This window comes from Hemicordylus capensis, chromosome 2 (assembly GCF_027244095.1).
Source record: "Hemicordylus capensis ecotype Gifberg chromosome 2, rHemCap1.1.pri, whole genome shotgun sequence".
Taxonomy (NCBI): Eukaryota; Metazoa; Chordata; class Lepidosauria; order Squamata; family Cordylidae; genus Hemicordylus; species Hemicordylus capensis.
In genome coordinates this window covers 119,997,876-120,013,584 of record NC_069658.1, presented here as the reverse complement: position 1 = coordinate 120,013,584, position 15,709 = coordinate 119,997,876, and the positions used below count along the sequence as shown (strand labels likewise).

Below are 15,709 nucleotides of genomic sequence, written 5' to 3'. Positions count from 1 at the left end.
CATACCAGCTTTTAAAATGACACCTGGGGAACAGCCGATGGGAGCTGGGCAGTATCCTGTTTGGCAAAAGCCATCCTTTAAAGTGTGAGGCTGCAAAGAATTCAGAAAAAACAGAAGGGGACAGAGCAGAACCGCATAAAGAGCAGACGGGAGCCTGTGCCAGCAGGTCAAAGAGTCAAAAGAATAGCATACACCAGGGGAGAGATTCAGTGTATAGGTGATTATATGCCAATGCTAGAAGCCTCCGAGCCAAGATGGGTAAGCTGGAGTGCTTGGTTGCTAACGCAGAAATAGATATAGTGGGCATAACAGAAACATGGTGGAACAGTGAGAACCAGTGGGACACTGTTATCCCTGGGTATAAACTCTATAGAAAGGACAGGGAGGGGCACCCTGGAGGAGGGGTAGCACTGTATGTTAAAGATGTGATAGAATCTAACAAGCTAGAAAACCTAGGTGGACTGGAGTCCTCCACAGAAACCCTGTGGGTGACTATACAAGGCCGGAAAGGGAACGTGCTACTTGGGACATGCTATCGCCCTCCGGATCAAAATATCGACAGTGACTGGGAGTTGCAGGAGGAAATCAGGGAGGCGTCAAGGAGAGGCAGGGCTGTAATTATGGGTGATTTCAATTACCCACACATAGACTGGGTAAATTCACATTCAAGTCAGGACAAAGAGGTCAAATTTCTAGATACACTAAATGACTGTGCCCTAGAACAGTTGGTCATGGAACCAACCAGAGAGAAGGCGACCTTGGTTCTAATTCTGAGTGACACCCTGGACCTGGTGCCTGATGTCAGTGTAATCGACCCTTTAGGGAACAGTGACCACAGTGCCATCAAATTCAGCATACATGTGGGGAGAGAATCACCAAGGGCGTCTAACACAGACATTTTGAATTTCAGAAGAGGAAACTTCTCCAAAATGAGGACTATGGGGAAAAGAAAGCTGAGGGGGGAAATCAGGGGAGTCACTTCGCTCCAGAGTGCATGGAGTTTACTCAAAACCACAATACTAGAAGCCCAGGTAGATTGTATACCCAAAAGAAGGAAAGGTACCACTAAGTCCAGGAGAATGCCAGCATGGCTAACGGGTACCATCAAGTAAGCAATAAAAGGGAAGAAGACTTCCTTCCGAAATTGGAAGGCCTGTCCAAACGAAGAAAACCGAAAGGAACACAAACTCTGGCAAAAGAAATGCAAGGTGACAATAAGGGAGGCAAAAAGAGAGTTTGAGGAACATTTAGCCAAAAGTATCAAGGGGAATAACAAAAACTTCTTTAAGTACATCAGAAGCAGGAAAACTGCCAGGGAAGCAGTTGGACCATTAGACAATGAGGGAGTGAAAGGGATTATTAAGGAGGATATGGAGGTTGCAGAGAAGCTGAAGGAGTTCTTTGCATCTGTCTTCACACAGCAGAGGTTACTGAGCATATACCTGTTCCTGAACCAGGCTTTTTAGGGATGGAGGGCCTAGAGAGCTGAGTCAGATAGAAGTGACAAGGGATGATGTTCTAAACTGTCTGGAAAAACTGAAAGCTAACAAATCACCAGGGCCGGATGGCATCCATCCAAGAGTCCTCAAAGAACTCAAACGTGAAATTGCCAACCTCCTTGCTAAAACATTTAACTTATCCCTGAAATTGGGCTCTGTACCAGAGGACTGGAGAGTAGCAAATGTAACACCGATTTTCAAAAAGGGATCCAGGGGCGATCCGGGAAATTACAGGCCGGTTAACCTAATGTCCGTTCCAGGCAAATTGATGGAAAGCATCCTCAAGGATAAAATTGTAAAGCACCTAGAAGAACAGGCCCTGCTGGGAGTGAGCCAGCATGGCTTCCGCAAAAGTAAATCTTGCCTCACCAACCTTTTGGACTTCTTTGGGAGTGTCAACGAGTGTGTGGATCAAGGTGATCCAGTTGACATAGTCTACCTGGACTTCCAAAAAGCTTTTGACAAAGTTCCTCATCAAAGACTCCTGAGGAAACTTAGTGGTCATGGGATAAGGGGACAAGTACATGTGTGGATTGCTAACTGGTTGAAAGACTGGAAACAGAGGGTAGGTATAAATGGAGAGTTTTCACAATGGAGGGAAGTAAGAAGTGGGGTCCCCCAGGGATCTGTACTCAGACCGGTGCTTTTTAATTTATTCATAAATGATCTAGAAGCAGGGGTAAGCAGCAATGTGGCCAAATTTGCAGATGATACCAAACTCTTCCGGGTAGTGAAATCCAAAACGGATTGTGAGCAGCTCCAAAAGGATCTCTCCAAACTGGGGGAGTGGGCGACAAAATGGCAAATGTGGTTCAATGTTAACAAGTGTAAAGTGATGCACATTGGAACGAAAAACCCCAACTTCAAGTATATGCTGATGGGAGCTGAGCTGTTGGTGACTGACCAGGAGAGGGATCTTGGGGTCGTGGTGGACAGCTCGTTGAAAGTGTCGACTCAACGTGCGGCAGCTGTGAAAAAGTCCAATTCCATGCTAGGGATCATTAGGAAGGGGATTGAAAATAAAATGGCTACCATTATAATGCCCTTATACAAAACTATGGTGCGACCACACTTGGAGTACTGCATACAATTCTGGTCACCACATCTTAAAAAGGACATTGTTGAACTGGAGAAGGTACAGAAGAGGGCAACCAAGATGATCAGGGGCCTAGAGCACCCTTCTTATGAGGCAAGACTACAACACCTGGGGCTTTTTAGTTTAGAAAAAAGACAACTGCGGAGAGACATGATAGAGTTCTATAAAATCATGCATGGTGTGGAGAAAGTGGAGGGAGAAAAATTATTTTCCCTCTCACACAACACTAGAACCAGGGGTCACTCCATGAAATTGATTGTCAGGAAGTCTAGGACCAACAAACGGAAGTACTTTTTCACACAATGCGTGATCCACTTGTGGAACTCTCTGCCACAGGATGTGGTGACAACCAAAAACCTGGATGGCTTTAAGGGGGGTTTGGATGACTCCATGGAGGAGAGGTCTATCAATGGCTACTAGTCGGAGGGCTGTGGGCCACCTCCAGCCTCAAAGGCAGGATGCCTCTGAGTACCAGTTGCAGGGGAGTAATGGCAGGAGAGAGGGCACGCCCTCAACTCCTGTCTGTGGCTTCCTGTGGCATCTGGTGCGAAACAGGATGCTAGACTAGATGGGCCTTGGGCCTGAACCAGCAGGGCTGTTCTTATGTGTGGTGTACAGGTTAGAGTGGTGATCTATTAGGGGTAACCCAAATTCAGATCTCCACTCAGCCATGAAACTCATGACTCTGGACCAAATACTTATCTCAACCAAATCTATCTCACAGGGTTGTTTTGAGGATAAACATAACCATTTACATCACTCTGGGCTGCTTGCAGGAAGAGCAGGATATACATCTAAAATAAAGTAAAATAAATAAGAAGGGCACATATTTTGTTGATAAAAGGCCAGTGTGGTATAGTGGCTTGAGTGTTGGATTAGGACCAGGGAGGCCTGAGTTCGAATCCCCATTCAGCCATGAAACTCACTGGGTGACTCTGGGCTAGTCACATATCTCTCAGCCTAACCCACCTCACAGGGTTGTTGTGAGGGTAAACATAACCATGTACACCACTCTGGGCTCCTTGGAGGAAGAGTGGGATATAAATGTAAAATAATAATAATAAATATGAACTCAGCAAAGTCAGTTTTCAAGTTATTTAAATAACCTGGCATATGGAAGCCTTCCATTTTGGCAAGGTTCAAATAAGCCTTCACTCTTCAGACTTAAATAATCTTCAACTAAGTGTCTAAGAACAGGTTTGTATAGGAAATTTATTTTGTATCTTGAAAGTAATAACTTAGCATACTGGATCCCTACAGGCTATGGAGCACCAACTTCAGTCCTGCTCTAATTCCCCTATAATCTGTAGAGCAGAACAGGGGGGAAAGTAGTGCCTGTGCAGGTGGCAATTCTACCGCATGGCAGAAATGCAACATATTTATAAGGATTTCTTTTTCTAGTGAGAAAGTCAGCACAGGTAGAAGTCAGACACATTCCTCCTGAACTGCTTACTGAATCTTTCTTCTAAAGCATCAGATCTGTCCTGTCTCTGGAAAGCTTGGTACTGCATGAATTTCCCTAAGAAGAACTGCAGCCTTAGTTTCTAAATTGGACTCCAAAGAACTGTTTTAACACCATCTTTACATTTGTGTAGACCTAAGTGATAACAATGGCATAATGCATTTTTTCCTTAAGATTTTTTTTACATAGATGAATTTCTTACATTTCAATATCATACTGTACAATTCAGACATTTAATCAGTTCAAAGTTCTAAAGTGAAGCAACATGGGAGAGAAAGACCATATAATATATCTACACACACTTTGTGGCTCTACATATATATTGCTTTAAATCAGCAGAATTTGGCGCATTGATAAAAAGCAAGAGATCAAATGTTAAGTCACAAAGCATTCTAAATTGCACATAAGGTTCCCTTGAACATTTCTAATAGTCGATAGCAGCATATGAGACTATAGTTCACAAATGGAGACTTGAATTCCAACCAGCTGGTTACGGGAGTTTCATGAGTAAGTTGTGAGCAAAAACCACTGATCACTATGAGACAAAAGGATGTATCAACCAGTTTGGGACAATAATTATGATATGACTGATGTTCAACTCCAGTAATGTTAACTCCAGTGTTGTTAGGAGTATTCACATGACCCAGACCTACTGTTGATGGTAGAGCATTAATATTACAAACCAGATATACATGATCAAATGCTAGAGGTAAGAGACCAGTGGCAGTAGTTCAGTGGTATCGCACATGCTTTGCAAGCAGGTTCCTGGTTCAATCCTTTGCATTTCTAGATAGAACTGGGAAAGATCTCTGTCTGAAACCTGCTTGCCACTGCCAAGCAGCATAGACAATACTGACCTAGATGAGCCAATGGTCTGATTAATAAGGCAGCACCACATATAAAGCAGCTCCACAGGATCATATGAATTATCAGCGGTTTTGACTAATTAGTTACCAATAGATATGTGTTACAGTGATACTGCAACATGTCACCAGAATGATTATTTTTGGTGGGTTTTGAATATGACTATTCTTTGATCATTTATGTTGTAGAAGAACATTTAGATATTTGTATAACAAACTGACTCAAGGTTTGAATAATCTTAATTCTTCAAAACATTTAGAAATATAATGTGCATGTTATTATGAAGAGCCCTGTTATATCTTTTGAATGGGACAACAACCACATTACTTGAAAAAATGTTTTCTAAGCTGATCATGTTTCTGCCGACTTTTATTCAGATAGTTAGATAATGTGCACAGAAAGTTTATTCATTTGTCTAAGGTGGACACTGTTCAACCTGAATTTATATAATTTTAAATGTATAGAGGTCATATACAACTCAGATTGAATAACATGAAAAGCAATCCTACAAAATGGTTCAGTTTTACAACATTAATATCCCCCCCCCCCCACAAGTGACCTATATCCTCCATGGGAAATTGGAAATAATTCAATGAATATGCACATTATTCTAAAGCACAGTGGGGAAGTTGGGCAATGCCTATACTATCGGGATTATATTGTGCAAAATGAAGTTAATTGGGGAAACTGAAGAACTTCATGCCACTAGCCTCTCACAGCCTATGGAAACATCCTAAAATGGCATTGTTTAAATGTTGACTATAGTGTCCATTGAGGACTTTGCAACAGATTATGTGGCTATACTTACCTTTACAGAACTAATTTTCAACCATCATTCAATTAAAGTTAGTACAATGACTGAGCATAAAACATACATGAAATAATTAGTGTAGATGGTCTTTAATTTAAAGGATGTTAAACAGCTTGTAGACATCTGGTAGCAAGCTGAAATGGGTCATTCAAAATTTATCTAACTAAATTAAGGGGGGGAAATGTTTCTCCTCCCGGGTCGGCATGTCACAAGATAACTAAACCGATTTCGTAGGCTTGCCTGGGAATCCTTAGCTGTCAGTGGTGAATATGCAAAGGGCCAGCAAATTAAATCAACCTGCCAAACTGTCAATTTCAAGCCTCATGACTGCATGAAAATAGCATCACTGGAAGAAATCAAGCATTGCCTTCTTTTGGGTTTCCTGGCACCTATTCAAATACTCATGCAGTTGTGGCTAATTTTGCATGCAAATTTCAGTCAATAAACTCAGAACAAGACCTCCCAAGATATTTCAAAGGCTCTGACAGTATTTTTTCTGAATACCAAATCGACAGTAGTTGAAATTCAGTTTCTATTTGCTAGTGCTTTACATATGCACAGTGTCCCCTCCGCAGAGCTAAGTTAATGAGAGCCGTACCTGCTTTCACTCATATCCTCCCAGCCGTCCTTACTGAAGTTCTCAAACACACCGCTCATAACCTTGATGGACTGATTGAGAAAAGACTGGTGATGTTCCACTAAGCTCTTTTTCTTCCCTGTTTTCAACTTAACTTTGGCGCTTGCGCTCTTACATCTACATTGGCCACAGGTTGCTTCCACTCTGGCCACAGAGCCCACTATCCTCGCTTGGTCCAGTGAACTCTGCAATTGCTTCACTTGACTCAGCAGATCCTCATTTTCATTTCTCAACGAGTTTGCTTCTGCCACTTGCCTCTTCAGAGAGGCAACCTCTCTCTCCAATCCATCTATCATTAACTGAAGGTCTGATTTGTCCTTCTTTACTTCTATGAGCTTTTTCAGTAGCTTCTCCAGCTCCCTCTCTCTGGTCTCTGCTTCTTCTCTGTGCTGCTTAAGAGATGTTTTCAGATCACTTGCATCCTTAGTTAACTCTTTATTAACTTCCTTCAGCTTCCTTGATTCTCTCTCAAACCCTTTAAGCCTTCTTTCCAATTGTGAAACCTAAACACAACAACGAAAAAAACTTTTGTTGTAACCTTTTAAATAGTAGCCAATCTATCCACTCTGTCTTAATCTCCTATACTTTATGAAAACAAAATTACATCCAGCACAAGGACAAAAGCTATTTAAAGTCCCTAATTGAAAAATAATTCCAAGGTAGCATAGATGAATATATTTGAAGTGCAATAATACATCTGTTGAACAAAGGGCAGATGGTAAAAGTTAAAAATTGTCTACAAAGTGACACAGAAGTACAAGTATACTAAGGGATTTAGCAACACATTCTAAGCACTATTAATTTTGAGTCATATTTTCTCAAACTATATTTATACATTTCATTGGCTGACATTCTGACTCATGATCAGTGTTACTTTCCAGACTAAGGCTGTGGCGACATGTGGGGAAAGGGAGGAATTCCCCCCCCCCCACTATCTTCTGCAGCTGCCTGCACCACTCAAAGGTGGGTCCCTGAGACTCAGGGACTTAATTTTAGGTGGTGCAGGGAGCTGTGGGTGGAAGGGAGAGATTCCTCTCGCCCCCCTCCCCACTTCCACCCACACAACCACAGCCTTAGTTGGAATGTAACACTGCTGCATGGCACTTTGTTAGTCAGGATGTTGGCCACTGATTTTGATGTAGATACTTAAAAGACTTACATACTCAATGCACTTACCTAAAGACATGAAGAATGTGATAGCAAAAAACCCCTCTAGTTATAAGTGTAATGAATTATTATTCTACTAGCTGACCCGTGCGGCCGCTGCCGCCCTGCGGGGGCCGAGAGCGGGGGCCGCCTCGCCTCCGTGGCTGGGCCCGGCCAGTCCCGCCGCCTCGCCTCCGCGGCCGGGCCAGTCCCACCGCCTCGCTTCCGCGGCCGGGCCCGGCCAGGCCAGGCTACCTCTCTCTCTCCTCCCGCCCCCGTCTCCGGCGGGGAAGAGTGTGGCCGCTGCCGCCAGCGGGCCTGGCCGGCCCCAGAGTGCCGCCATCAGGCCCGCCGCCTCGCCTCCGCGGCCGGGCCCGGCCCCGCCGCCTCACTGGGCCCCGCCGCCTTGCCCCGCCTCGCTGGGCCCGCCGCTCACTGGGCCCCGCCACCACGGCCTGGCCCGCCGCCTCGCCCCGGGGCCGCCGCCACCTTGCTGGGCCCACCACCTCGCTGGGCTCCGCCGCTGCGGCCCTGGGCCCACCGCCTTGCCTCCGCAGCCGCCCAGCAAGCGAATTCTCTTGGGTGTGCTGCCAGCCAATCAGGCGCCCCCTGCAGCCCAGCCAATCAGGCGCCCCCTGCAGCCCAGCCAATCAGCTGGGCTGCCGGGACGCATTTCTCCTGGGCACACCCAGGAGAATTATATATATAGATATGGTACTTCTGATATCAGTTCATTCCTCTAGGCCAGGGCTGCTCAACTTTGGCCCTCCTGCAGATGTTGGCCTACAACTCCCATAATCCCTGGCTATTGGCCACTGTGGCTGGGGATTCTGGGAGTTGTAGTCCAAAAACATCTGGGGGGGGGCTAAGTTGAGCAGGCCTGCTCTATGCCAACCAGGTTCATCCCCCAAGCAGGCCAACCTAATTTTGGACTGCAGGTTTTTATGAAACGAAGAGTTAACAAAATGGCCAGCAATCCTTCCTGAATAGCGCATAAGTGATGGGTGCTTTATAGAAATCTGGATAAAGACCACATATTTTATCCTCAAACTGGCATATAATTACAATGTGGTATGTGTGCACATGTGGCACATGGTGGTTGCAGAATAGCTAATCTTTGAGTAAGAGTTCAAATTTGTCTTGGGGGGATCCAAATCTTAGAGGGCAAAACACGGGAACTATGATGTTTATATAAGAATATATAAGACGTCAAGGTGATTCATCATAAAACCCTGTAGATCTGCTGCCAGTCAGAATGGACAATACTAGGAGTGGACCAAGGAAATGATTAGGTATAAGGAAGGTTTCTGTGTTTACGTATGTAAAACCTAGAAAAACAAACAATGGAACCTGAATGAACTGAATATTAGAGCCCTACAGGAATAACTATAGGCAATCCTCATAAAGAATATTCAACTTATAACAGTTTAAGAAATTTGCTCTGAACACTACACTTGTTTTAAAAAGGTTGAAACCCCCTGGTACAGGGAATAGATATGAAAGTAAGTGTCCATAGTGCCGGTCATAGATAGCCATAGTGCCAATCTTCACTGGTAAAGCCTAAATGATCTGTATGAGGTTTTATGGTGTCCAATACAAATCTGTTCATAATCTATGCACATGGGGATGGAGCTATGGCTCAGTGGAAGAGCATCTGCTTTGTGTGTAGGAGGTCCCAGGTTCAATCCCTACGATCTCCAAGTAAGTCTGGGAAAGACTCTTGCCTGAGACTTCAGAGAGTTGCTGTCAGTCATTGTAGACCAGTGATTCTCAAACTTGGGTCCTCAGGTGTTATTGGACTTCAACTCCCATAATCCCCAACCAAAGGCCACTGAGGCTGGGGATTATGGGAGTTGAAGTCCAATAACACCTGAGGACCCAAGTTTGAGAATCCCTGGTGTAGACACTACTGAGCTAGATGGATCAATTGTCTGACTTGCCATCACACCCAATATCCTATAGGGAATTTATATTGTGTCAAAAAAAAAAAAAAAACAACCCAAGTCTATTGCAAAGATATGCCTTTTACAGGTTTGGTGAAAGACAGTCATATATTCTAAAACTGAGATTGCAAACTTTCTATTTTAATCAGTTATTTAATTGAGGGCAAGTATTGCAACACATGTCTGCTCAGCCGATTGTGCTTTCCAGCAGTTGGGGAAATGGCTGGACTGAGCAAACAGCAATAGGTGAAGACAACAGATGGGGAAAAGGGAACAGCTGCATTTGTGCACTTTCATGTGAAATGCTGCTGCATGCTACATATGTGTGTGCTTGTGTTTGAAATGCTACTGAGAATTTCTGTTCATGTGTTTGTGTGTGAAGTACTGTGGTTAAGGTATTCTAATTTAGGATTTCCATGCTCTTCTATGGGACAAGTAGCCACCTAATGGCACAAGAGGGGAAGTGCCTAGAGAGCAGGAGGCTGTTGGTTCGAACCCCTGCTGGTATGTTTCCCAGAATATGGGAAACTCCTATATCAGGCAGCAGCGTTACAGAAAGGTGCTGAAAGGCATCATCTCATACTTTGTGGGAGGAAGGCAATGGTAAACCCCTCCTGTATTCTACCAAGAAAACCACATGGCTCTGTGGTTGCCAGGAGTTGACACCGGCTTGATGGCACAACCTTTCCTTTTTCCTTTATGGGACAAGTATCAGTGCTCCTGAAGAGCTCCAGATTAACATCGCACCAGTGCTTGCACACAGGGAAACAAATGTTGATGACCTCGTGGCAACCAGCAGGGACATATTTTTGTGTGGCACAGAGTGCTTCCAGGGAAATGTTGTCATATTTTCCTCTCCATGCTGCATGAGCAGTCGAGCTCACTTAGTTGAACTCTTCAGAAGCATTAGTGCACTGGTGAAGTCTCCCAGAGCACCGGTGCTTCATTAGTCTGGACGTCAGCCACTATGCCCAACTGCTATTAAAATGCCACCATTCTACTGTTTAATACATTTGCATGATACTATGGATCTATACCTCTTAGCTGTGGTTACCTCCCACCACAATCCAGCCACTTACAGTTATGAAAGGCAGCAGTGCATCATCTCTCTGTTAACCTGGCCAATGCATACACCATGGTGAAGAATTCTTGCACCAGTGCCAAGGTATGGGTTTGTCTGACCCTTCCAAATGAAGGTGTTAGTTGCCTTTTAGCCTTACAAAAAAGCTTCTTCTTTATTTAATGGTGGGCTAAATCATTTACAGTAGTTGAAAGGACACAATGAATGTCTTCAAGGTTTGTACCCTAAGGTCTTATGATAACACTTTCTATCCACAGAGACAGAAATTATAGTGTACCTGGCAAACAAAATTACACAGATGATAGCTGTGACATCCTCTACTGTAACACTCAAATTATTTCAATTACTCACTCTACCTTAAGATAAATGAATGTGAGCATTTCCTGTTCTGTATTATTATTTTAACATGATGTTTGTCATTCAGTAATAACGAGATGACAGCCTTCATTACCTGACCATATGGCAAGTGTTAGAAGTATACGCAATCACATCATCTGCTGTAAATTACTGTACTTCCTACAAGCTAACTCACAAATATAAGATAAATGGACATAGCAATATTGACATTAAGTAACGAGGTCTTATATATTCAGCTGAAGCACACTTCTAAAACTTCCATTTAAGTAACTTTAAAATAGTTAGAGATGGTGAAGCAGTAAGTCTCTTTTAAGGATTTTTTTTTTTTTTTTGAATGAACAAAACATATGGTAAAATGCACCCTCTTAACTGAACAGCTGTTAACAAACTAAACTCTGGAGCAAACTAGAAATATCAATTCTAAATGTAATCTGATCCAGTTTGTTACTGCACAGTGTAAAATATAAACACTGCTATTTAGGTAGTGCAGTGCTTCATAAACTCTTAACAGGTGAGGCACACTTTATACTTAAGTTCAAAAATGTTTACTTTTAGGGCAAGTTCAGATCTCACACAGAACCACTTTAAACCTAAAAACATTTTATGTAGGTTTGAATAAACCAAGATTAATCAAGATGTGTGAATAGACCCATTTGGCTTATTCCAATATAACCTGGAAGTAGTTGCATGTATGGGTGTGGGGGAGTGTGATCTCCATAGGCTTGGGGACATCAAGCAGAACCAGGCTTTAACCACAGTTCTGCATTACATCTGAAGAGGCACTTAGAATATTCAAGTGTATAAATTATCTTCCAAAAGAGTCAACCCCTGGAACTCCTGCATGAGTAACTGATCTAGGTGTGCATCATACTTGGATGGAGACAATTCCAGAGCAGTGATTCATTAAAAGGTGCAATAAACTGTCTTTGAGGTCAGATAGTTCTGAATCATTTCTACATCAGGAGCAATTAAATCACCCAATCATACAAAAAATAATATATTAATTAATTAATTAATTAAAATCCCCCAATTCTAGGTCAGAATTCCCTAATCCTGGTGTGGGGGGCTGATTTGGAGCAGTGAATCATTTATTTATTCATTCATTCATTCATTCATTCATTCATTCAATTTCATGCAGAGATACAATGAACAGACATCTTTGAGGGTAATTCTGTTGCATTTCATGCTGGACTAGATAGGCCTTGGGCCTGATCCAGCACGGCTGTTCTTATGTTAGAAATGATTAAATGACTCGGCTGCTCCTAGTAAAGGATGAGTCAGAATTGCCTACATCATAAAGGAGCAAGGACATAACAGGAAGCCTCTGTGTGCATGGGTACTTTGGGATTTCAGAAGTCTTTAATTAATTTACTTTTTGTGTCATTCCCTTGTGAGCATGCTGCAGCACACATTTTGGGAATTAAACATATACAGACATTAAACCAAGGAGATTGTTAAATGTACACTATATTGTTTTATGTTAAAATTTTACACATTTATGTGTACAATACTGTTTTGAAATTATGAGGTTTGCCAGCAGAAAAAGTAAGCCTCAGTTTACCTTTATGGGGCATAACAAACAAAAAGTACACCCCTGATACTTTTTATTTGTCAAACCATATAAAGGTAAACTGAAGCTCACAGAATGAAAATTACTAAAGCTTTTGAAAATAAAGATATGCTTACATTTAAAACATTTCTAGATCCCTCCCCCACCCCCGTTCACTATCTCTTGAAACACATTTTTAATTTTCTTTGACCCTGTAAGATATATATATATATACACACACACACACACACACACACACATATGTTCCATGAACATTGATTTCTGAGACTATTTTGGCAGATGGGGTTTTTTTGAATTATGGGAGGTAATTAAAAGAGAGAGAGAGAGAACACATGGCTTACATTCATCAGTTCTGTCTTTTAATATATGAGCCCCTACACTGAAATTGAGATTTAACTTGCTAGACTCAATATCTTACAGATTAGGGTACCTTCTGTAATGTCTCAGCTGATATTTCTTTCACATTCTTCTTTGGAGTACTGTTCCTGACCCCATCCTCTTCACCAAGTCGAAAGAGCAGCTCTGGTAGGGGGAATAAATAATATAGCATGACATCTAATATCCTAGTAAAACAATACTAAAACATTTTAAGGAAATGGGTTCATTAGTTTCCCACTCATGAATAATGTGGTCTATTTTCTTGTCAAGCTGTTTGGTCAGTCTCAAAAGGGTGACCCCCTTTCAAAGTCTTATGCTGTATAATTATTAATCTTTGTAGCATCACCATGTTTTCCTCCCAGTACAAGCTTTTCAAAGGTACAATAGATCTACAGGTTAAAGATGCTTTACTTTTATTCCCATCTTCATTCTTTTATAGACTATTCCTTCTGTGCCTTAAAAGACGAATTCACCGTCTTTTTATCTACAGAGTCACTAACAGTTCTGTTCTCTGGGTCTTATCCCCTGCCAGGAGGATCAGAGTGTTTGGTGAACAAAGCAAACAGTAGCAGAATTAGGGTGGATGGAACTTTAAACTCCCTTTTTTGTAAGGTGAAAGATCAGGTACTTTACAGAATAAGTCACACATGTCATTCCACTGTAATGTTGGAGATTCAAAGCAATTAGAAACTCCAACAGCTCTGAAGAACATGTACACACTCAATAGTATCCATAGGCTGCTCCTCCTTCCCTATTCTAGCCCAAAACTTGGGTACCTCAATGCTTGTTTTTAAAATGTACAATTCATTGTTTACAAAATGGACACAATATTGCCAAAAGTGTAATCCGCAGTGTGCCAACCATTTGAAAACCCAACAATTGCTCACATAGTCATTTGTATGGAGCAGCTCCAGCTATTCTTGCCATGCAAAGAATAGATGGATGGCAGCATCACTGCTTTGTGACCACATACCGGAAATTGCCAGGAACACTTGGGAAAGCACTCATGCAAACAGATTGCCAGTGGTTCATTACTTGATTATTGTTACATCAAATGATGACTTGCACATGTGAATGAACCCATCAGAGACATAACATCCCAGACAGGTATTTTATATCTCCTCACTTCCCTTCATATGCAATGCTTTTCAATGAAGTAAGTTCACACGTTTGGCTACCATTCATCAAATGCAATTTAAACAAATGTGTGTGTGGGGGGGGGGTCAAATTATCTATATGCATGTGAGAACCAGGCCACAGCTGTGATTTCACTGTAAATCAGGCATTAACAATGCTATCCAAAGAAAATGGACTGGGCGGGGGGGACTGCTAAAAAAATTGTAAAAATATCACTTTAAGCTAAGCAACACATGCTTCCTTAGAGAATAATGTCTGTTACATAGAATAAAAGGTTGGTTTAGAAGCATCATTCAAAACTGCAAGTGGACACAGCAGGTCAGCTGAGAATTTTCAGTTCACAAACAAAGCAAAAGTAGAAGCAAAGCATGCTATTCTCCGTAGATTAGCAATCCTCTTGGCATAAACAGTGACTAACAAGTTTGTTAGAGCGAATTAGACCTTTCTTTTGTCTCTGGAACATGTCATAGCCAATTAAAACTTCTGTATTCATGAAATAAATGGAGCACTACTCTAAAGATAATAAAAGCTGAAAAAAGTAAAACTGTGCAACTGGGGAATATGTACCTTTACCTTGATATTAATCTATTAGCTCCCATGTTAGTTCCAAGTATAATCCCTCAGCACAGTGGTACTGCATACATTTTCCAATTCCTTTAAGTAACATGCAATGGTAATACATAGATGCTTTTCATCTTTTTCTAAATATTCACTCATTTGAATGCCAACTGTAGGTTTTATATGAACATTTACTTTTAAAGGATTTTTTAAAGTTTTTAATAATAAACGGATCAAAGCACCTCTGTTACTCTTACAACATGATTAGATATATGAACGGCATCTAAGTCTATCTCTCTATCCATCTATCTCTTACACAAACTGAGAAAAAAGGTGATTTAATTAATTTTTCTATGATGCAGAATATAAGGAACCCAAATGCAACAAATGGAAAAGTCACACATTTGTTAAAATGTTCATTGTTACCAAACAAAACTAAGTGAGGTATATTCTAAACATTATACTTGTGCAGTTTAAAGTGACCATTGACACAACAAAGAATGAACAACCATTATAATTGATTGATTAAGTGCCGTCAAGTCGGTGTTGACCCTTAGCAACCACATAGATAGAGTCTGTCCAGGATGATCTGTCTTCAGTTTGGCCTTTAAGGCCTCTCAGTGGTGCATTCATTGCTGTTGTAATCGAGTCTATCCATGTTGCTGCTGGTCATCCTCTTCTTCTCTTTCCTTCAATTTTCCCCAGCATTATGGACTTCTCGAGGGAGCTGGATCTTTGCATAATGTGTCCGAAGTATGATAGTTTGAGCCTGGTCATTTGTGCCTTGAGAGAAAATTCTGGATTGATTTGTTCCATGATCCATTTGTTTTCCTGGCTGTCCATGGTATCCTCAAAAGTCTTCTCCAGCACCAAAGTTCAAAAGCGTCAATGCCAGTACAATACAAGACAATATTTGTTACACTCCTGTAACGATCAGGCAGTCTTTATTTTTCTGTAATGAGTGAACCGGAAGTGTACCCTGTCCTGCCTGACAGGCAGTGATCTCTGGTGGGCAAGAGATGTGACTATGAGGTCTGGCTGCAGGAAAATCTCTCTGCAAATCTGGGGAAGCCAGGAGGGAAGGAAACTTGAATCCCCTACCATGGTTTTAGTGAGTTCAAGGCAAAGGAAGCCAGGGCTTTTGGCTTTGGGGAGAGTTTAGACTAGGGA

At 41.9% G+C, this 15,709-nt stretch overlaps 1 protein-coding gene across 3 annotated transcripts in view; it reads right to left on the bottom strand.

Annotated features, from left to right (window-relative positions):
* CNTLN (centlein) overlaps window positions 1-15,709 on the bottom strand; it is a 351,601-nt gene that overhangs the window by 137,730 nt on the left and 198,162 nt on the right. For all 3 annotated transcript variants that reach the window (XM_053300359.1, XM_053300360.1, XM_053300361.1), the window contains 2 exons: window positions 12,897-12,988; window positions 6,331-6,872 (listed from right to left, as the gene is read on the bottom strand). In XM_053300359.1, the coding sequence (XP_053156334.1) occupies window positions 6,331-6,872; window positions 12,897-12,988 (634 nt within the window). The remainder of the gene's footprint in view (window positions 1-6,330; window positions 6,873-12,896; window positions 12,989-15,709) is intronic.